Below are 24,172 nucleotides of genomic sequence, written 5' to 3' on the forward strand. Positions count from 1 at the left end.
GACAGCTAAAACTAAACTTTTAAAAAATGTTTTATGATTGGATTCTAATCAAAATTTTTGTTTTTTAAATTATTTTTATATCTACATACCCCTTGCAGAACATACTAAATGTTAATCATTTTAACAAAATATGAGGGATTATGAAATCTGTATGTTATTTTTTATTTAGTACTGTCCTGAATAAACTATTTAACATGACAGATGTTTATATATACTCCGCAAGACAAAATAATAACTGAAATTATATAAATGACCCCGTTCAAAAGTTTACATACCCTTCAACCTGAATACTGTGTTTCGATTCCTGGATGATCCACGACTGTTTTTATCTTTTGTGATAGTTGTTCATGAGTCTCTTGTTTGTCCTGAGCAGTTCATCTGCTGCTGTTCTTCAGAAAAATCCTCCAGCTCCTGCACATTATTTGGTTTTTCCAGCAACTTCTGCTTTTTTGAACACTTTCCAAAACTGACTGTATGATTTTGAGGTCCATCTTTTCACACTGAGAACAACAGATGAACTCATACATAACTATTACAAAAGGTGAAAACATTTACTGATGTTTAAGAAGGCAACACAATGCATTAAGAGGAAGGGGGTATAAACTTTTGAACAGAATGATGATGTGTAAATTATATTAAGTATATTTTATTTACAGATTTTGTTTTTCCATTTAGTATTGCACTTCAGACTACAGAAATATTTACATGTCTCGCAGAAGACAATATTAGTGAAATTTACCCTGATCATCCACTTCAAAAAGTTTACACCCCCTGGCTCTTAATGCATTGTGTTGCTTTCTTGAGAATCAGTGAATGTTTCCATCTGTTATAAAAGTTACTGTATGTATGAGTTCAGTTGTTTAGTTGAAAAGATGGATTTAAAATCTTACATTTACTTCTGAAAAGTGTTCAAATATGCAGATGCTGCTGGAAAACCAAATAATGTGCAGGAGCTGGAGGATTTTTCTGAAGACCAGCAGGCAGCTAAACTGCTCAGGACAAACAAAGGACTCATAAAAAAACTATCACAAAACATAAAAAACAGTTGTGGATTATCCAGGAAAAAAAACACACAGAATTAAGATTCAAGAGTATGTAAACTTTTGAATGGAGTCATTTTTATGAATTCAATTATTATTTTGTCTTGTGGAGTATATATAAACAGCTATATAACATGTAATTTCCATGATCCCTCTTATTTTGTTAAAATTATTAATATTTTGAAGTAGTTCAAAAATCCAACAAAATTACAAAAACTGAGAGAGAGAGAGAGAGAGAGAGAGTTTGTTGTAATAATGTATTTATATTTGTAAATAAATACATTGTAGGCTATCATTAAATGAAATTAATTTATTTGAGACAATTAAATCATGTGAATAATCAGATCATTGATTTGTTAATTTATTCATTGTTATTGCTGGTATTGATTAGTGACATAATCATTTATTAAATATTTCTAAAAGGAAAAATAAATATTTAATGATATAATACATTAAATGGCGCGTCAGCTCTTCAGCACGTGATTAATTCTAGCCAATGAGAACGCGAACTGCTGGAACTCTGCATCGTTAATGAGCGGTCATTCAGGCTTCGACTGGTACCGCCCAGACTCTACTCAATCAGGTAAGATTTTAAATTTCTTGGTTAATTTCTGAATTTTCTATTAAAATTCGTCAAAATGGTTGTGAATTAATTAATAGGAATTAAATTAATTAACACCCGTTTTAGTGGTAAATTTGATTACAAGTGCGTCACTTGTTTAAAGGACGAACGGTCATAACGGTCGAAAAGCGGTTTTCTGAGGTAACGTTAATCTCTGAGGTAATGTATCCTTTAAAACTGCACTTAAATTCACTGAATTAAGTTAGTTTACGTCCATTTTGGTGTTAATTTGGATGATTGTTGGTTTCCGTTGCTGTTTACGTGATGAATTAATAATAACCGAGCAAGAAGGAGTTCATCTTTGTTTTAAAGTCTTAAATAGCAACACAAACGGGGATTTATATATAGCACAATACAATACCTCAGCTACACGCTTATAAAATCTCGTTACATATCATTAATGTTTCTGTTTATAACTGATAGACATCGGTAAATTCTCCGCGCTGACCGGTAACTGTTAACGTTAGGACAGTGTCTCAAACAATATACATTTGCTTAAAGATTATTACAAAGATACAGCAATATTACTGCCATGTCATTGTTACTTAAAGATTATATATCATACGACTATATCAATACTATCTTTGCAGGAATTGCGTCTTAAACAAGCTGTGGCACCGAGAGAGAGAGAGAGAGAGAGAGAGAGAGAGAGAGAGAGAGAGAGAGAGAGACTAGAGTACAGTACGGGTGCGTCTCAAACAAAGCTCGTGAATCAGCCATAAAGATTATCACTGCCATATGTAATTAGCCATCTGGAATACTATATTAACAATTATGAAAATATGTAATGAAAGTAAAAAAAAAATATATATATATATATATATAGAGAGAGAGAGAGAGACCAGGAAATAATATTAAGGTAGCATATTCATGTATAATGATTTCTCCTGGCTGTTTAACTGTAACCTGTGTAATGCTGAACTTATTTTTATTTATTTTTTCTTCCTTTTACATTCTCAGATATTATTGTACAAAGTGTTATTTATTTATTTATTTGTTTGTTTGTTTGTTTGTTTTATACCATTAATATAATGTTTGTCTTCTTTCTCTTTTGAGTACTGATTTCCATCTAGTCTTGAGTGCAAAGTTTAGCTCCAGCCCCAATCATGTACAGCTGAATCAGCTGATCAGGGTCTTCAGGAGAACCACAGACTTCCAAGCAGGCGTGTGGACGGGTTGGAGCTGAACTCTGTCGGATGTTGGTCCTTCAGGACACCACTGCTGTAAGTGAGTCAGGTAGTCAAAACCTTAATACTTTTTAAGTTGTATTGTTATATTTCACTAATATTTTTTCTCTCTCTCTCTCTCTTTTTCTTCCTTTGGCTTGTCAACTTCAGCTAAACAAAGAGCCACCAGGTCGCTGCATCTTTTGTAATGTAAGTGCATTTAAGTTTATTTAAAGCTGCACATTCATGCATCAAGTTAAAGTCATTAGTAATTTCTTACAGTGCACCTTCCTCCAAAAATTAAAGTTCTGTCATCATTTACTCACTCTGTTGTTGTTTTTAAAAAAAAAAAAAAAAAAGATTTAGAAGAACATTTCAACTGTTTTTGTTTGTACAATTAAAACAACAGTGGATGCGATTGACTTTCGTAGTACTGACAAAAAAACACTAAAACAATGTTGTATTATTTAGGTTTTATATATATATATATATATATATATATATATTTACATTTACATTTTAATGTTCTTTTCTTTCTCACTTAGATGATGGAACAAAAAGTAGGCTGGCCACAGCGTCTGAAATGGAAACATCTATTAAAATGCCTCCTCAGTATAAGACACTTGGGATGGTGGAAGGAGCAGAAGAACAGCGATCAGGCAGAGTTCTACTGTTGCCCCTTAGGGAACTGATTTATAATCTACTTAACATTCTGATTTAGTAATAATTGATCATTGCTCTGTCCTATAAAATTATTTAATACATTCCACTGTTCAATAGTTTGGGGTCAGTATTTTATTATTATTTTTTTTAAATCTAAGAAATACATTTTTACATTTGAAATGTTTAAGAAATTATTTTTATTCAGCAAGGATGCATTAAATTCATAACTTTTACATTGTTGCACAAAAGTCCTATTTCAAATAAATGCTGCTCTTTTAAAAGCATTTTTTAAAGGATCCTGAAAAAATATATCATGGTTTCCTCAAAAATATAAAGCAGCACAACAGTTTTCAAGAAATGTAGTTTTGTTAAGCATAAGAGAGCTCTTTCAAAAACACTGACAAATCTTACAGACCCTAAACTTTTAAACAGTGGTGTTGTGAATAAATGAAAATATTTGAAATTTATGACTCTTAATTTATTGCTTCTACTTTCAGCGTGCAGTTATTCTGCATATGCATTAATAGTAATATTGTGGCATTTTGTAGGTACAAAGTAAAAAGTAAAAGCAAACTAATTTTGTTATTTGTTAAGGCCACAATGGCCATTCACAGGTGCCCCCACCCAGCCTACAGCATGCCCACATTTTCCCCACTGTGCCCACACCCAGCCCACAGCATCCCCACACTATCCCCACAGTGCCCACACCCAGCCCACAGCATGCCTACACTATCCCCACAGTGCCCACACCCAGCCCACAGCATGCCTACACTATCCCCACTGTGCCCACATCCAGCCCACAGCATACCTACACTATCCCCACAGTGCCCACACCCAGCCCACAGCATCCCCACACTATCCCAGTGCCCACACAGCCCACAGCCCCCACACTATCCCCACAGTGCCCACAGCCCAGCCCCCCAAACAGCCCCACACTATCCCTACAGTGCCCACACCCAGCCCACAGCATCCCCACACTATCCCTACAGTGCCCACACCCAGCCCACAGCATCCCCACACTATCCCTACAGTGCCCACACAGCCAGCCCACAGCATCCCCACACTATCCCTACAGTGCCCACACCCAGCCCACAGCATCCCCACACTATCCCTACAGTGCCCACACTACCCCAGCCCACAGCATCCCCACACTATCCCTACAGTGCCCACACCCAGCCCCCACAGCATCCCCACACACCCATCCCTACAGTGCCACTATCCCCACAGTGCCCACAGCATACCCCCACACTATCCCCACAGTGCCCACACCCAGCCCACAGCATCCCCACACTATCCCTACAGTGCCCACACCCAGCCCACAGCATCCCCACACTATCCCTACAGTGCCCACACCCAGCCCACAGCATCCCCACACTATCCCCACAGTGCCCACACCCAGCCCACAGCATCCCCACACTATCCCTACAGTGCCCACACCCAGCCCACAGCATCCCCACACTATCCCTACAGTGCCCACACCCAGCCCACAGCATCCCCACACTATCCCTACAGTGCCCACACCCAGCCCACAGCATCCCCACACTATCCCTACAGTGCCCACACCCAGCCCACAGCATCCCCACACTATCCCTACAGTGCCCACACCCAGCCCACAGCATCCCCATCCCCACTATCCCTACAGTGCCCACACCCAGCCCACAGCATCCCCACACTATCCCTACAGTGCCCACACCCAGCCCACAGCATCCCCACACTATCCCTACAGTGCCCACACCCAGCCCACAGCATCCCCACACTATCCCTACAGTGCCCACACCCAGCCCACAGCATCCCCACACTATCCCCACAGTGCCCACACCCAGCCCACAGCATCCCCACACTATCCCCACAGTGCCCACACCCAGCCCACAGCATGCCTAAACTATCCCCACAGTGCCCACACCCAGCCCACAGCATGCCATAGTGTGGGGCCCACACGTGCCCCACATTTCACGCCGGTATCGGGGCCCACAGCGGGCTGCCCGTGTGGGTTAGATTTTTTGCCCACAGTGGTAAAAAACATGGAAGTAGTGTCCGTGACGTCACCCGTAGGTTTCTGAAGATCATTTTTGAAGCTCTTAGTGGGCGGGAGTCAGCCGTCGCCATCTTGGAATCGCGTCATTGCACGTCACTCCCGGATAATCGAAAATGGGCAAATAGGCGGGACGTGGGTTGAGCTGATGCTGAAACCACGCCCACCTAGCGTGACGGTGGTGACAGCAGCGGCAATCCACCTGTCACTTAAGTGGCCATGCCCTAAATTATGCAGAACTTTAAGGCTTAATATAAATTAAACAGATGAGTTATAAAAAAAATTCACCCCCTCACAGTTGACATGAAGGCCAAAATTAGCTATATAGACCAAAAACACTTTTTGAACCAGGCTGTAAACATATTTTTTTCTGCTGTGAAGTTGGGCATTTTAACATGGGGAGTCTATGGGATTGACTCCCTTTTGCAGCCAGTCTCTAGCGGCCAGTCGATGAATTGCAGTTTTAGTCACTTCCGTGTTGGCTTCAAGAGGGAGATCGGGAGGTTGCCACTTGGCGTGCTCCCCCACAATGTATTTTAGCTTTACAAATGTTACAAACTGCGATCTTTGTGTCATCTCCACTCACAGAAAAGAACTTCCACACGAACGACATGTTAACACCAGACTGTGAGTGTGCACGTAGCTGTGACGTAATTGCCTGCACCGCCGCTGGCAATAAAAGGATCGTGAACCTGACCGGCCGGTCACCGATCTGGGTCGATCATACGAAAAATCAGCCAATTCCGATCACTAGCCAGTCAATCGGTGCATCCCTAATATATATATATATTATATACATATATATATATATATATATATATATGGTTATGTACTTTATTTCATTGATCTAACAAATTACAGAAAATAAGTATCAAAAGAATCAAGGCAATGGAAATTACTTATGTAAACAAACAAACAATTAGGTCACATTTCTGCTCCAATTACTACTTCCGTGTGCAAGAAGTGGCCAAAAACTTTATATCAGCTCTTAGATTAGGTTGTTAGCTTTAAAATGAGACTACTCTTATTTTTCTGTGCGCTTGCACGGCCAAAACGACACCCTAAAATGTCTTAGATGCGCCGATCAATGTATGCGATGCAGTTGAATGATGCATTTTCGATTAGTTTTGCCTTAACACGTTTGTGTTGACGGGCAAGTGTGTCATCATGTAATGTGTCATATGTCTGAAAAGCCCCCAATCAAATCTGTCCAAAGAGACATCGATCAAACTCCTAGCCCAATCCGATGTTGATTTATGCCTTTCCAAACACAAGGGAGGAGGACGCAGTGAACGCGGAATGCGCACCGCCCCCTAGCGCTAGCTGCCAGCTCAATGCAGAGTTGGACAATCATGTATTATGAACAAATAATTATGAATTATTCCACCCATGTGTTAAAATTTGTGTTAAAAGTTTTTTTTTTTTTTTTTTTTTTGTAAAATAAAACCATTTTTATCCATTTAGCTCAATGTATGTGAGTACGGTGCTCTTTTAAATTCAGGTATGCCAAATACAGTAAAAAAAATCAAAATATGCCACAGAGCTGAAGAGGCTAAATGTCTGTAACACAGAAATAATGATTAAAATGATTAATGGTTAAAAAGACTGTTTGTGTTGCTGTTTCTGGATCAGTAGCAGCATGAATGCAGATTTCTATGTCTTTAACACCTGTTTCACATCGTAAGTGTCAGTGGAGCGTGAGCATCGCGTTTTGTCACGTCCATATCAGTGAATGACAGCGTTCACATCAGAAACATGATGATGACCGACCCTCTGATTCATTAACATGACCAGCAACAAAACCTGCTTCTCACGCTCCACTGACACTCGTGATGTGAAACAGTCGTAATAGACATAGATGAATCACTGTCATTTAGGAATAAGATCGCGATCTTTAATTGTGCAGCTCTAATGTAAACGCTGCAAAATGTTTTGCGAGGATTGTCACGTTCTCACATTGGATCTCGTCACATCTCTAATATATATAATATTATACTACACTGTAATTTTATATACAGCATAAAACTAAAACATACAGTAATTTATATGCGAAGCTGCTGCCAATTAATCACTGCAAATTTAATTAATTTTGGATTTACACTTGTATTTTGTTGTTCAATGGTCTATAAGTGTATATACAAATATACATTTGTTTTGGGCACATTCAGTATAATCATTGTATTTGATCATTTACATTTTAATTCTTAAAGGATTGTCACCCACAAATAATAACTGTCATAATTTACTTCTCTTTCGTTCCTAACCTGTATGACCTTTTTATTCTGTGAAAAACAAAAGATGATATTTGAATATTGTTGGCAACCAAAGTTTTATGTACAATTGTTTTCCATTGTGTGGACAAAAGACATTTTTCAACATATCTTCTTTTATTTTTCAGAAAAAAAAGTCATACTGTTTTGAAATGACTTGAAGTGACAACAGAATTTTCATTTTTGGGTGAACTATCCCTTCAAAACTTTTTTTTTTTATCCCTTTAAAACTTTGTCTGCCAATATTTTTACAGTTATTGTATTCAATAATATAATAACACTTACTCTAGTTTCTGTAGTTTACAGTGTGGATCCTCCAGTAGAGCAGAGATCAGATTCACTACCGAGTCTCCTGGTTTATTAAAGCTCAGGTTCAGTTCTCTCAGATGTGAGTTTGATCTCAGAGCTGAAATCAGAGCAGCACAGCCTTTCTCTCCAATACTGCAGTCACACAGCCTGCAGAGAGTGAAGAACATGAATGATCTCAGAGATTGTGTTTAAATTTTAGGGTGAGAGTGTGTTTGTGTGTTTGTTTATATGAGCAAAAGGTTTTCTATACACCAGGATCAGTGGTATAGACATTTCAACTTGCCAACACAAGCCCTAGCTAAGAAATTGATTCCCAATACTGAACTAGTTTATTATTCTCATTCTTCAAATCTTTTCTAGTGCTATATCAGCAATAATTTGATGAAATCTAGGAAAACCCAACACATGATGAAATTTTCCCATTTTTAGGTTTTGATACAAGATGAAAGCTGGGTTCAAGCCCTTTTTTATTTTGTCCATAGCTTGAATATAACAAAAGTTATGACTACCTTAAGATGGCTTATAGTTATGATTTTTAGGAATGTAATTTTGAGAAAAACGAGTTTGAAGTGAGACGACTTTCACTTTCATTTTACAGGTTTAACAAGAGCTGTCTGTCAGCAGCACTATACTGCATCATTACACAAACAGACCAACGTTTAGTGATCGTTAAGTGAGCAGCTCCTTCAGACTGTGTTGTACTCTTGCGCTCCGCCATCTCACAATATTAAAAAATAAATAAATAAATATTTGCATGCCATAGTTTACACAGGACTGGTGGAGAATGTGCATTGATACACCTTTATTAAATATGTTACATGGTTTATTTTGATAGGTTAACTGTTTTTGTGGTGTTAAAAGAAAGCACCTCCGCAGCGTGTTCTTAACATAAGAGAAAGACAGTAATTTCTGTTTGCTGCAATAAATGGCTATTTTTCTGCTCTAAACAAGTGAATTTTGTCAAGATATTTTCAAAGATGACAGACAAGATGTTATAGAATAATAATGTAATGAAATCCTAATTTTGACAACAACAAAAAAAAAGGACATTGATCTATTTTTTGTATTTCCTGAAAATGTCCCAGTGCAACATCCAACTGTTTTTTTTACTCTTGTGTTTTTTTTTTTGTTTTGTTTTTTTTTTTTTTGTCATTGAGAGGACAGGGAAATTTGTAAAATATACATCAATCTTTTTTTTCCATATAGAATTAGGTAAAATAGCATTTATGAATGCTGTCCCCTCTTATATAAATACTCTTCAAACAGATTAAAATATTCAAGTCTTGGTGCCACTGAGTACTTGTAAATCTGTTACTCATTAACTGGAGAAATATTTGTCAATTTGATTTATATTTTGTGACTTGTGTGTGGTAGTTTACAATGGGGCTAAAGATGGACCTATGTAAAAGGCACATTTAAAAATATTACAGACTTATGTAGCAAATGACAATTATTAAAATTACAGGCTTCTGTTTTGAAACAAAAATTTTGTTCATATTTTTTATTCAATGTAATCAACAGATTTTCAATAACTGAAGAATATAAAAGGTGGTATTTGGGGTAAAAAAAAGTGATAATCACCATAATTATTGTAATAAAAAATTATATTTAAAAATATGATACCACTCACAAGATATAAACAATCTTTTAATTGAGATTCTGTAAAAAAAAAAGAAAAAGGTTTGGACTGAGAGTGAGAGGACAACAATCAAAACCACTGCTATAGAAAACACATCTGAGTAATTTTGTTTTTTACTTTAAACCTCATAGTTACTGAGATGTGATGAGACTCACTGTAGTTTCTGTAGTTTACAGTGTGGATCCTCCAGTAGAGCAGAGAGCAGCTTCACTCCTGAGTCTCCTGGTGTATTACGGTTCAGATTCAGTTCTCTCAGGTGTGAGGGGTTTGATCTCAGAGCTGAAATCAGAGCAGCACAGCCTTTCTGTGTAATACGACAATCAGAAACACTGCAGAGAATATATAGAAAATTAAAGATGAGTTATTAGTGTTTGTAATACATGTAATACATATCATAGATATCAATTATTAAAGCAGGCACAGAGAGAGACTCATTTTAATAGACTTCAGACTCAAACTGAAATGACTTCAGATTTGACTCAACAAATAGGACCCAAGTATTCCCATAAATATTCCCAAAACTACTTTTGATAATTTATTATTATAAATATTACTATAAAATTTTCAACCTTAACTATTGAAGAGGATTTTGTTATTTCATTTGTATTCAGCATGCACAATAAAACACAATAAGTTGTTTTCCTCCTCATCCAAATCTGATATATGAAGCTCAATAAAGTTTTTGTGCACTATATTTCAAGTGTTCTGAAGTCGTTCCATAGTTTAATGTGAGGTACAGATGAATAATTAAGTTCACGTAAACTCTACTCTCCACTGCAGCTGTCTGTCATCCTCCATTCAGTATTCAAACTGTGTGTCACATTCAGTTACAACAGTCAAGATGATAAAATCCAAGATGATTAAATGTCCCTAATAATGTTATACTTTATCTGTAAATAAAGATAAATGGTTTTGCATAAAATGACTTTATCTTGCTGGAGTTTCGTGCTGTTTCTAAATTGTGTTAATTTCTATTGGGTATCTTTTAGATCACAACACTGGAGTAGAGAGCACTATGAATTGTTCTTCACAAGCACAGTAACTGAAATTTAAAAGTGTTCAAAAAGTATCAAACTTATGCACCAATTTAATGCACTACACATCAATATCTCTTCCCTTTGTGCTTTGAACTTCTCTAAGTGGAGCTCTGTGTCTGTGTCCCACACTTATTCATAATGTTGAATGTTTTTTTTTTTTCTCTAAAACTTTAGATTTTATAAAATTGTACACATGATTTTTCTAGAGTAACTTTTGCTACTGAATTATCCACTAACCTAGTTTACAACAGTAATTTTGCCACAGATTATGATAGTTTTCGTTATAATAAAGTTGTCTATATTTAGCAGATTGTGTGTAACACAAAAGAATGATGATCAGGTCAACACACACTGAGAAATAGAAATTCTACACTGAAAAAAAATGTGCTGTTATCGGATCAATATTGGTATCGGTCGATACTCAGAATTTTTGGTATCAGATCAGGATAGGTTCTGAAAAAGTGCCATTGAGCCAGCCATAGTCCTTACTCCTGGAAAGTTGTGTAAAGTGTTAGTGGTGTGTAGTTTTGTAGTTTTTTTTTTTTTTTTTGTAACATCCATCAGATGGTTTGTGTGCCATTTGAGGCTGAGACTAATTGACAAGACAATACTTTGCTAATTTAAGAAATTGCTGAATGTTGTCAAATTAAACATGATTAATGTCATTGAAGATTTTTGCACATGTATTGGTTCTATGAATGTTTTTTTGTTTTATTTAATTGTATATAAATAAGGTCATTGTCAGTCATTCATTTGTGTCTGTGTACTAGCACTAAAATAAGTAAAATAAATGAAACATAAATTCATAAATTAAATGTATGATCTGTTTATTTTTGACTTCCTTAGACTGTTACTTCACGGGCAAAGTTCATTTTTGAGCTCAATATATAAATTACTTAAAAAAATAGATAAATAAACCATGCTAACACATTAAAATGTAATACAATGTAAAGGAAACAGCACTGAGGTTCACTTTAGTTTGAACCAGATACTGAAGCAGTCACGTGGTTTTCAAATTATTGAAGCTTTGGACGTCATAGATCACATGCTTTTCTCAAAACTAATCAAGTTCTGATACAGTGCTTCAATATGTGTGTTCAACTTGAAGCTACAGACAGCGATCAACGAGATTAGTCGAGAGCAGTCGGGGGCGGAGTTGAAAATGGAGCCGTCAAGTCGGACACTTTCTGGGGACGGCTACAAGATGGCAGCATGTTAAGATAACTTTTAGTAGCTCTGCTGACAAAAAATAATATAACTTGCGTAAACTGTCTGCTCTCAACTGGCTACCTTATGCATCCGTTGTGTGCTTTATTGAGAATGTAACTGTGGCATAAATATGTCAAGAAGTGTTGAAAAACCAAAAGAACGGTGGAAAAGTCTGATGGATGTTTCTGTAGATATGCACGACTACACACTTACTGCTGTTACTGATCCCGGTTTTGGTAAAACCCTGGATACCCCGAACGCTATGAAAATTGAGGGCTTGAAAAAGACTGTGGAAGTCAAAGATGTGAAAGTGAAAGTTGACCACCTAACTTCTCGGTTGCAACTCGGGGAGCAGCGATGTGAAACTCGTTTAGCTGAGAGGAGTTCCAGAAAAGGAGGAGGAGAACATCAGGGATGAAGTCATCCACATGTGTGAGCAAACATATCCTGACAGCAAGGGCAAATTCTCCTTTGCTATAGACTCAGTTCACAGATTGGGGAAAAAGAAGAATCAAATTGGCAGCAAGACTGTCCCTCGCACTGTCATAGTACAGTTTACATCACGCATTGTCTGGGATGCTGTGTGGAAGGCAGCGAAGTCTTTGGCTTATTTTAAAGGACAATGGGTTGTGGTTCATGGAAGACCTTACTCCACTGGACAGAGAAAGACAAAAGAAGCTGTGGCCTATGGTAGAAGAAGCACGCGCAGCTGGAAAAACTGCACACTACATGGGCGTCCGCACCTTCATTTATCGTATTGAGATCCGTTTGCCTGCATATGCTGAAAAATAAATAAAAAAACAAAGACTCAGACTTTCTTTTTTGAACATAGCTCCCTTTTGCGGACCAGGTTATTGTTGTCAAACTTTACGAACTTCTTTAAAGTTTTCGATTAGCAGCTACGATCACATCTACGGATGATGCTCCGGCATTGTTACGGCTTGTGTTTTTGTTAATGTATTTTTTTGGGCAACCAGTTGTCATGCCTTGATGGTGGGACTTTTTCTCAGTATGTTCAGCTGAGCTACGTTTCTCAGGTTTACACTCACTACTTGTTGTGCTCTTTTTGCACTTACTGTAACTTTTTTGTTGATTAACTTGTTCATTATTTCTATTTCTGTTATCTGTCTAAATGCCAGGGGTCTGAGAGATTCTGTGAAGTGTAAAGCTCTTTTTCTTTTTGGGAAGAAATACAATACTGATTTTTGTTTCTTTCAAGAGTCTCACTCAACTGTTAATGACTGTAACTTCTGGAAATCACAGTGGGGAGGTGATGCATGGTTTTCTCACGGATCTGAACGTTTTGCAGATGTTGTTAACACTAAAGAATAAGTTTGCTGGTGATGTTCTACATCATTACTGTGACCCTTGTGGGCATTTTATTTTTTTAAATTAGACAACATCTATTTAAAAAAAAAAGTCTGAAGGAGCCTTTATAAGGTCTAGGAAAAGATGGTTGGAGGAAGTTGAACAGAATACCTCCTACTTCTTTAGACTAGAAAAAAAATCAGGCTACATGGAACTACCTCTAGATTTGATTTAAAAAGAGATATTAGACTTTTCCTGCTTGTAACCCACTTATTATCTGTGCATGTTTAAAAAAAAAAAAGTATTCTTAATGGTACACCAGCTGAAAAGATGTTCTCTGAATTTTAACCCCATAATTGATAAAACAAACAAACAAAAGAAAACGCAACTTTTGGCTTCAAAGAGATCTGTCCCTAAAGGGGAGAGTTCTCCTTATGAAGGCTGAAGCTCTAGCCCGACTGACATATGCCTCCTTATCTTTGTATCTTGATAACTCTACTAGTAAAAATATTGATAAAATGCTATTTGATTTCCTATGGAAAAAATCGAACACACTATGTTAAAAAAACTGTAATTATGAAATACATATGAGAATGGTGGCCTTAATTTCTTAGATTTCACCACTATGAACCACACATTTAAGATTTATTGGAGTAAGCATCACTTAAAAAGCCCCAGTACTGTCTGGAATTTTATTCCTCAATATGTATTTTCAAATATTGGTGGTCTTAGTTTTGTTTTGATGTGTAATTATAATATAGATAAAATTCCAGCTAAGTTATCAATGATATTAAATTGGTTAGTCAGCTATAAAATAAAGGAGGAACATCTTTCTTATTATAAAACAGCAGTTACTCAAAAAGAATTTGCAACTGTTTTTGGTTCAGTCCCTTCAGGTATTCATATGCTATTTAGAGGTATTGATAAAGACCATTCTCCCAATTCAGTCAGTGTCCTTTGATGTTACTAAATCTTATGTTGGTAAAATCTGTTTTTTTTTTTTTTTTTTCAAACCTCAAAAATAATAATAGAGCTATTCGTACTCTTTTCTACAGAGAAATTGTTACTGTGCCTTATGTTTTGTCTCATTGTGTCTCTTTAATGAATGGAAAATTGATTTGCTGGAGAAAAGTATGGCTGTTACCACAGAAATATCATCTAAGAAATAAGATTAAAGAAGTTTCTTATAAGCGCATTCACAGATTTTTTCCAGCAAATCATTATTTACAAAAAATTTAAAAAAGGAATAAATGTAAATTGTATTTTTTGTAATGAGTATGAGGAAACTGCCTCGCACTTATTTTGGCACTGTACATACCCAGTTACACTATGGTGTAAGGTTCAAAAATTTATTCGTGAAAATGTTCAGTGTTTAAGACCTTGTTTACTCTTATGGGAAAATGTAATCTTTGGCTTTACTGACTATCCTGACCAAGAGGAACAGTACTTTTACTTAATTAATTTACTTATTCTATTGACCAAATTTCACATTCATACGTGTAAATTTAGTAATAATATATATATACACATATATATATATATATATATAGACACAGAGTGGGTCACGCCGGCGAAACCATCATCTGTTTGTAACGGGGATTATGTGTGAATTATGTGTAAATTATTTATGTGTTTTAATAATAATAATATGTGTATTTGAAGTATTACCAGTCATGGGCGTCGAAAGCATAATAAATGTGGGTGGGTGGGACATTTAATGAATTGAAGTGTGGGAATGTAAAATGTGTGAGGTACCTGAATACTTACCTGTTTGTGATTGTTGACAAAGAATGGTGGAGTCTGGCCTATAAAAGGGGAGGCCAGACTCACACATGGTTGCTTGTTAACCAAGTTGGCAAAAGTGCTTCAGTAGTAACTTGAGCAAACTTTAAACTTATTTATTGTAAATTGTGGATACAATGTGTGATTGTAAATACAGTGTGGTTTTTTTTTAATATTTATTTTCCTATTTGTTTTTGCTTTGGTACTTTGGTATAATGTTGTGCTACTGTATTCTTCACTGTGGACTGTCTGGATTACTGGCACTGTAAATAAATGATACCCTGCACGAAAGTAGTGATGGCGAAGTGAAGCGTTGTGAACCAGAACCATATCGGAATCGTATTCACAATCGTGTCGGAAAAAGGTTCATTACTCGAAGCTTTTCAAAATGGGATGTTGTGGTCATCTAGTGGTTATAAAAATGAATAACACCTTCCAAAATGCTGTGTTTCATTACAGCCGCTGGTTTCACATCTGGGTTTATGAATGTTTCTTTGTTTTATTTTATTGTATATAAATAAGGTCATTGTCAAAGTCATTCATTTGTGTAGGTCTATAGCTCTAAAATAAATTAAATAAATGAAACATAAATTAATAAATTAAATCTATGATCTGTTTATTTGTTTAGGCTGTTACTTCATGACCAAAAGTAAAAAAAAAAATTGAGCTCAATTTTTAAATTACATAAATTAAAAATACATAAATAAACAATACTAACATATTAAAATATAATATAATATAAAGGAAACGGCACTGAGGTTCGCTTCGTTTGAACCAAATACTGCAGCAGTCACGTGGTTTTCAGGTAAATGAAGCTTCGGACGTCATACATCACGTGCTTTTCTCAAAATAAATCAAGCTCTGATACAGTGCTTCAATGTGAAATGTGTCGTTTTTTTTATGCAAGCCTCTGAGCTTCTGTGTTGAACGTAACATCACTACATGAAAGTGCTGTCTGAGTGAGCCATTGTTTTCTTTTGTTTGTTTTTTTTCTTGTTTTGTTTAGTTTTATGTATTTTCATGGACTCAAGTTCCCTTTCCCCCTCGTGGCACTCGCTTTATCACAACATGTATCTTTTAATAGAGTGGCATTAACTAAAACTCTTTTACTTTTTTGCAGTTTAAGATGCATTCTGTCTACTATTTTAATTTACTAAAATTAAATTATACACATTTATTATTAGATTGATCCCAATACAATATTTGTAGTATCAGAGAGTCACAACCCTGCTCCTGAAGGCACCTCAACTTTACACATTTTGGATGAATCTCTCTTATCAAACACACTTGATTCAACTCATCAGGTCATTAATAGAGCACTCTATGATGTTAGCTCAGTGTGTCACATAAGAAAGACCTCAAAATATACAGAAACATGGTAGAGAAACAAAGGCCTACTGTATACAATAAAGTCAATAAAACAAAGACACTGTAAAATACTCACTTAGCCTTTCTAGATGCTTTGATCACTGGTAGCAGCCTCAGAAAACATTCTTCTGATAGATCATATTTACGCAATATAAACTCATCCAGCTCTTTTTCTGAGTTCAACAGCACAAACACCAGAGCCGACCACTGAGCAGCAGACAGTCTGACTCCAAGGAGACGATAGTCACTTGTACTGCTCAGGTATGTTTGAACTTCCTGCTCTAGTGAACGATCATTCAGTTCATTCAGACAGTGGAACAGGTTGATGGATTTCTCTGGAGAGGGATTCTCCCTGATCTTCTGTTTAATGTATTCAGCTGTTTCATGATTGATATCAGAGCTGCTTACTGTCTTTCTCAGGAGGCCTCGTAAGAGAGTCTGATTAGACTCTAGTGAGAGACCGAGAAGGAACCGGAGGAAAAGATCCCAGTGTCCGTTCTCACTCTGTAAGGCCTTGTCCACTTCTCCCTTCAGTAAACTGGTCATTGGTGACCTGAACACATTCCTCAGTCCTGTGTTTTGATCAGTAAAGGACAGCAGCTTGAATAAAGCAGCAAGAAACTCCTGAATACTCAGATGAACAAAGCTGTACACCTTCCCCAGCTGCAGTCCAAACTCCTGTCTGAAGATCTGGGTACAAACTCCTGAGTACACTGACACTTCTCTGACATCAATGCCGCTTTCTTTCAGGTCCTCCTCATAGAAGATCAGGTTCCCTTTTTCCAGCTGTTCAAAAGCCAGTTTTCCTAGAGAGAGAATAGTCTTTCTAGCCTGATCAGGATCGATTTCATATTTACCATCATACTTCTGTGTCTTCAGTTTGGTCTGAAAGATCAGGAAGTGTGTGAACATTTGTGTGAGAGTCTTGGGAATCTCTGCTCTCTCTGCTTTACCCATCATCCTCTCTAGAACAGTGGCTGAAATCCAGCAGAAGACTGGTATGTGACACATGATGAACAGACTTCTTGATGATCGGATGTGTGTGACGATTCTATCAGCCAGACTCTGATCGTTTATTCTCTTCCTGAAATATTCATCCTTTTGAGGGTCGTTGAATCCTCGTACCTCTGTGACCTGGTCGACACACTCAGGAGGGATCTGATTGGCTGCTGCTGGTCGAGAGGTGATCCAGAGGAGAGCAGAAGGAAGTAGATTCCCCTTGATGAGGTTGGTCAGCAGCACATCCACTGAGGCTGATTCTGTTACATCAGACAAGCTCTGATTGTTTAGGAAATCTAGACGTAGTCGACACTCATCCAGACCATCAAATATGAACATGACTTTGTAATCATCATAATCTACTGACTTAAATTCTTTGGTTTCTTTGTGAAGCTGATTTAGAAGTTTCTTAAGACTGAGATTTTTCTGTATCAAATTCAGCTCCCTGAAAGGAAGTGGAAATATGAAATGAACATCCTGATTGGCTTTTCCTTCAGTCCAGTCCAGAATGAACTTCTGCACAGAGACTGTTTTTCCAATTCCAGCGACTCCTTTAGTCAGCACAGTCCTGATGGGTTTGTCTTGTCCAGGTGAGGGTTTAAATATGTCATTGCAGTTGATTGGTGTTTCTTGTGTCTCTGGTCTCCTGGACACTGTCTCAATCTGTCTCACCTCATGTTCATTATTGATCTCTCCACTCCCTCCCTCTGTGATGTAGAGCTCTGTGTAGATCTCATTCAGACGTGTTGAGTCTCCATGATTGGACATTCCTTCACTGACTCTCTGATATTTGTCCTGTAGTCTGGATTTGAGTTTTTGTTGATACACAGGCATCAGTTCTGAGCAAAGGAAATAACTGTTGTTATTGGCAAAGCAATATTTTAGAAATGTATTTATAGGTTTGATATGTTACATGTGTCCTGACATTCAGCAACATTACTAACTGAAGACAGAAGGTTCATAATAAAAATACAGGCTATAATCTGCTGATCCAGAGCTCTTACTGGTCTGTAGTGTGTTAGCGAGGTCTGTCTGGTTCATCTTCCTCAAGATGTGCAGTGTGATCTTCAGAAGCCCCTCTCTGACTCTGTTATGACCCTCATCATCATAATGGTCTCTTTCAAAGCATTCTGGGTAATCTGGACTCAGTAGTCTCTTAAAACCTTTTAACTCAGAAATTATTTTCTGCTCTAGCTCCTGAAATCATAGTGAATATTCACACAATAAACCTCCATTACATCACAGAGAGGTTGAACCAACCCAGCCAGCAATGACATGTGGGGCCCAGATGAGGGCTTCATGGGTGGCAAATGTGGGCCCCATTATGGGCTTGCACCCGGGATCCACATTGGGACCAGCCGTGGAAGCCCAGACGTACTAAAAGTGGGACCTGTAAGGGTACTGCATGGGTCTTAATTGGCCAATTCATGTCAGACCGATTTGGGCCCCACCTGCCCAAAGGGGTTTAAAGTGGGTTTGCACCCGGGATCCACATGGGGGCCAGCCATGGATGCCCAGGTGGGTTTTAAGTGGGATCTGTAAGGGTTTTATGTGGGTCTTAACCGGGCAATACATGTCAGACCCATTTGGGGCCCACCAGTCTGAAGGGGTTTAAAGTGGGTTTGCACCCGGGATCCACATGGGGGCCAGCCGTGGATGCCCAGATGGGTTTTAAGTGGGATCTGTCAGGGTCTTATGTGGGTCTTAACCGGGCAATTCATGACAGACCCATTTGTGCCCCACCTGCCCAAAGGGGTTTAAAGTGGGTTTGCACCCGGGATCCACATGGGGGCCAGCCATGGATGCCCAGGTGGGTTTTAAGTGGGATCTGTAAGGGTCTTGTGTGGGTCTTAACCGGGCAATACATGTCAGACCCATTTGGGGCCCACCAGTCTGAAGGGGTTTAAAGTGGGCTTGCACCAGGATTCAACCATGAATGCCCATATGGGCTTAAAGTGGGCTCTGTAAGGATCTTATGTTGGTCCTAACTGGGCAATTCATGCAAGGCCTATCTAAGCCCAACCATGCCAAATGGTTTAAGGAAACAATCTAAGAAAAATTAAAAACGAAGAATGAACATAAGTACAAGATAAATACAAGACACTTGATGCTTTGAACTGCAAGAAATATATTAAATTGAACAACAAAAATTATCTTTAAAAAACAATGTCACAACATACAGGTAAACTAAAAAATATATTTTAAAAAAATCTCTGAAAAAAAAACTCCAAAAAATACAATACAAAATACACTCATGATATATGACATTGAACAACAAACATAATCTTTAACAATTTAAGTTTTACAACATACCGGTAAATAAATCAAAAATATATATATTTTTTAAATCTCGGGAAAAAAAGAAAACAAAACATCTCTCCAAAAAATACATCCAAATACACTCATGGCGTTTGTGTTGTCGACGCTCTTTTTTCTCTTAGGGCTCTTGCAGCCCCCCCACCCCCACCGGACACGAGGCCCAGCCAACGCCCAGGAGGACCAGGACCAGACGCCCCCCCGGGATGTGCCGGAACCTGCTCCCGCGCCCTAGCCACACACCCGGAGGCCCCGGCAGCACCCCCCGACCCCCCGACCCCCCGACCCCCCACCCCACCAAACCTCCCGGCCACCCCCTCCAACCCCCATACCCCACCATCCCACCCGGCCAATCCCCCACCCTCCTCCACCCTCCTCCACCCTCCCCCACCCTCCCTCCCTCCACGCAACCCACCCACTCACCTGCTCATCCACTCACCCATATTCATCCAACCCACTTTCTCAGTCACTCACCCGCTCAAACCCTTGGACACCTACTCACTCATTTACCTTCATCCGACCCACTCGTCCATTCCCTCACACACCCTCGCTCTCTTACTCATTCTCCTCAGTCTAACCCATTCATCCATCCTCTCACTCATTCACTCACTCACAGACATTCTGTGCACTTGATTCACTCGCTCATTCACTCCCTCCACCAAATTCTCTCACTCATTCCGTGAGCTCAGCTCACTCACTCCCCCCCTCCCTCGACCCAACACACTCTCCTACAGTATCCTTGACTCACCCCACCAAACTCACTCCCCACACCACCCCGCACACTGACTTGCTCAACTCAACTCGCTAAACCACCACTTATTCGCCGACTCACTTTACCCAGCTCATTCATTCGTTGAACCTGCGACTACCCGCCAGCACCGGCCAGACAAGTACCAAAGGTCCCCATCATCCCGACAGGACCCCGCACCACCATAGCCCCCCAGAGAGTCCCGCAATCACCGCACGCTGCCACCACCCTGAGACCAAGCCACCTAGAGGCGGTGGCCTCCACCCGCAAGGTAGCTAAGGAGCCAACCTTACCCCCAGGACAAGCCCCCCCACCACCACCCCACCAGGACCTGCAGATCGAGGTCCCTACACTTGTGTTCCCAGTTCAAACCAAACTTAGCGCATAAATATGCCATGCAGGACCCATATATGTATTCCCAGATCAAACCCATGCCCACTTGGCCCATAAATATGCCTTTCAAGACCCATTTATGCATTCCCAGATCAAACCCATGCCCACTTGGCCCATAAATATGCCATTCAAGACCCATATATGCGTTCCCAGTTCAAACCCATGCCCACTTGGCCCATAAATATCCCATTCAAGACCCATGTATGTGTTCCCAGATCAAACCCATGCCCACTTGGCCCTTAAATATGCCATTCAAGACCCATATATGCGTTCCCAGATCAAACCCATGCCCACTTGGCCCATAAATATGTCATGCAAGACCCATATTTGTGTTCCCAGTTCAAACCCATGCCCACTTGGCCTATAAAAATTCTATGCAGGACCCATATGTGCATTCCCAGTTCAAACCCATGCCCACTTGGCCCATAAATATGCCATGCAGGACCCATATATGCATTCCCAGATCAAACCCATGCCCACTTTGCCCATAAATATGTCATGCAAGACCCATATATGTGTTCCCAGATCAAACCCATGCCCCCTTGGCCCATGCCTGTCCCTTATGGGGCCCATGTAATCAGCTCATATGGGCTTCCTATGTGGGACTCATACTACAAAACCTACATGGGACCCGCTGATTTCACCCAGCCAAAGCCCATGCCCACACAGTTCCCATGGAACCCGTAGTTAACCCATCTGGGCCCCACATGTCATTGCTGGCTGGGAAAGGATCAATACACAAGAGTTAAGGCATGAACACTAATAAATATCACTGTATTATATCACAATTATATAATAACTTTGACTGTATGCTCAAACATCAGCGTCTACAGATACTGAGGTTAAAAGAGGGAGTTTGACTGGATTGTCTGTTTGCTAGATTGATGTTCATCTTTGTGCAGCAGTCAGGTTACATATGGATTCAGCTTCTCTACTTTAGTGGTCATTGATCTGCTTTATAGTGGCCTACAAATTATCTTACGTGGGTAGGAATGGAAACACGTACAGTTGGTCCCTACAAATGTAGAAAAAAACAAGTACACACACACAAAACCAACCTTGAAAATGGAGTCTAAGTTCTTCTTTGCTGGATGTGAATCTGATCCTTTATGTTTTTGACTGTAGTTAAACAAATATTGAATATTTTTGTAAATATGTATTAATGTATTTAATGCACATCAGCAATAAATTAATATCATGTATTTTATACTGCAAACTAAACAACACCTCAGATCAGCAGATGAGTCTCCCAAACTGAAATTAATTGGAGGACCCATTGACTTGTCACTCTTCATGGACACACAGCTGGGTTCAGGAGATTCATTCTGCAACAGACTAAAATATAACAGCAATAAAAACTCTTTATGAAAATCTCAAACTGGTCTGACAGAAACTGTGTTTACTGTTTCAACCTCTCTTAAATGTTCATCTTTCAATTGAGGAGTGTTTTTTTTTTTTGACTTCAGAGTCAAAAGATGAAAGTATTCTTTGTCTATATATTAAAGGAATCTGCCACATGTGCCCTTTTCATTCAAGCATTATAAGAATAAAACAGACCAATACACACATATAGATGAAGACAGAAACATCCAGCAACAGGGACATCTGATGACAATGTCTATAATACACTACACCTACAGTATATATGACACTCATAATATCACACTGGGCTCAACAGAAGAGTCTTCCTCTCTACAGAGATCTGAAAGATCCATTAGTTGTTTTTTTTCCTAACAGACACATTGATGTGTTCAGGTAAGACTGATTCAAAACACTGAATCAGACAGTAAATGATAATGCTTTTGTAGTATGCATTTACTGTTTCTGAACATTACAAATGTGAAACATTTCAAGTTCTCTCACCTCTTGGCTGTCTTTATCTTTGTTTTATTTTCTTTAGAGAGATTCATTCTGGAGGTCATGGTTTCATCTAAAAACAGATACAGATGTTGATCCACAGAGTGAGTTATGAATCATCATTTAATTTTCTCAAATCCACCTCTGTCTCATCAGTCAGTCCACAGTAATGAACTGCACACATGAAAAACAATTTCATCCTGACATTATTTACACAGAATCAAATTATTCACAAACAGCATAACAAATTCAGACACGTGCTGTGTTAAAATGAAAGTAAATGTTCAATCTGACGATTTACAGAATCTGTGTGTCTCTCCTAATGTCATTTAAACTACTTTCAAATTATATGATACTGATTAATGTTGTATTTCACCAGTCAAAATCGATTGATTATTAAAGATAATTGTAAAATTGCGATACTCACTGTTTTTTTTTTTACTTCCTCATGTGACAAAACGGATCCTGCTTATAATAGTTTCATTTTCATACGTCACGTGACAAGGAGGAGTTTGAATCTCTTAATGTTATATTTCATTCTTTATTATTTAAAGTTATAACCCCTGAATATACTTTCCTCACAGGTTTACTCTGAGTGTTATTTAACTGAATATTTAAAAGCAGCTCTCTGTAACATATCAAACTTATGTCTCTCTGTCAGCTTCCTCATCACTTGCTCCCCCTACAGGATATGAGTGCATTATTTTAACAGCGAATAACAAACATGCTTTAGAAACAGTTTTAGCAGGCAGAGAAAAACTACTGTTTAAAAGTGAAGGGTCAAAAGCCCAACTAAAGCAAACGATTATCTCCATGGTGACTTCAAATAAAACTTCAACATCGAAACCTCTGTTAATTCTCAATAATACGTTTTGTATTAAAGAAATAAAGTCAGACTTGTTTGTAATGAGTGAAGATGTTGAGATCTAGAGAGATCTGATGTGTTTAATGTTTTGTTGCTGATGTTTTATTTGTTTATTTATACAGTGAATGTGTTTGATCATAATAATTTAGGAAACACCTGTAAAATAACAGTGTTTTCAGTTTATTTCAGCTTATAATAAAGAGATTTTTAACTGCCAGTCATTCTCTTTTTTCTTTTCAGTGTTCCCTACATTAAGCCACTAATACAGTTCATGTAAGGTCCGCCCACTGGTCCAACGACTGCAGCCAATGGTGCGGTAGAAGGATTCTCGCGTGCTGCTGTCTTTCCTTTTGTGCATCGCAACAACATTAGAATGAATACATTTTCTTTTATGTTTGACCTCTTTAATTCATCTGACTCCAAAAATGAAAAAGGTTTTGAAAGATGTTTGTTATTAAATTTAGATGAATGTTTGATCATTCTATTCGACTCTTTACTTTATATTTACTCGTTCATTAGGAATCTATGTCGCTCAGGGTGTATCACGCC

At 38.3% G+C, this 24,172-nt stretch overlaps 1 protein-coding gene and 1 long non-coding RNA gene across 6 annotated transcripts; one reads left to right on the forward strand and one right to left on the reverse strand.

Moving 5' to 3' along the window:
• The first annotated feature begins 2,665 nt into the window (after positions 1–2,665).
• On the forward strand, positions 2,666–3,712 carry LOC127158863 (uncharacterized). Its single transcript, XR_007826293.1, has 3 exons — positions 2,666–2,885; positions 3,000–3,038; positions 3,374–3,712. It is a non-coding gene; the product is annotated as an uncharacterized LOC127158863 (long non-coding RNA).
• Positions 3,713–8,074: 4,362 nt separating this feature from the next.
• LOC127158864 (protein NLRC3) lies at positions 8,075–23,210 on the reverse strand. 5 transcript variants are annotated; one of them, XM_051101835.1, is made up of 8 exons: positions 23,186–23,210; positions 22,765–22,831; positions 22,129–22,236; positions 21,960–22,020; positions 18,449–18,641; positions 16,522–18,283; positions 9,897–10,070; positions 8,075–8,249 (listed from the first exon to the last, which is right to left on the reverse strand). In XM_051101835.1, the coding sequence occupies exons 2-8, from the start codon at positions 22,821–22,823 to the stop codon at positions 8,075–8,077; spliced, it is 2,532 nt and encodes an 843-aa protein (XP_050957792.1). In that variant the 5' UTR covers positions 22,824–22,831; positions 23,186–23,210. The 5 variants fall into 5 exon arrangements, 4 of the variants coding, with proteins under 4 accessions (XP_050957792.1, XP_050957791.1, XP_050957794.1 ...); XM_051101834.1 differs by lacking the exon at positions 23,186–23,210 and having other exon boundaries at positions 22,765–22,912; XR_007826294.1 differs by lacking the exons at positions 8,075–8,249; positions 23,186–23,210 and adding an exon at positions 12,201–12,768 and having other exon boundaries at positions 9,944–10,070; positions 22,765–22,912.
• Between the last annotated feature and the right edge of the window lie 962 nt (positions 23,211–24,172).

Source organism: Labeo rohita, unplaced genomic scaffold (genome assembly GCF_022985175.1).
Source record: "Labeo rohita strain BAU-BD-2019 unplaced genomic scaffold, IGBB_LRoh.1.0 scaffold_174, whole genome shotgun sequence".
NCBI lineage: Eukaryota > Metazoa > Chordata > Actinopteri > Cypriniformes > Cyprinidae > Labeo > Labeo rohita.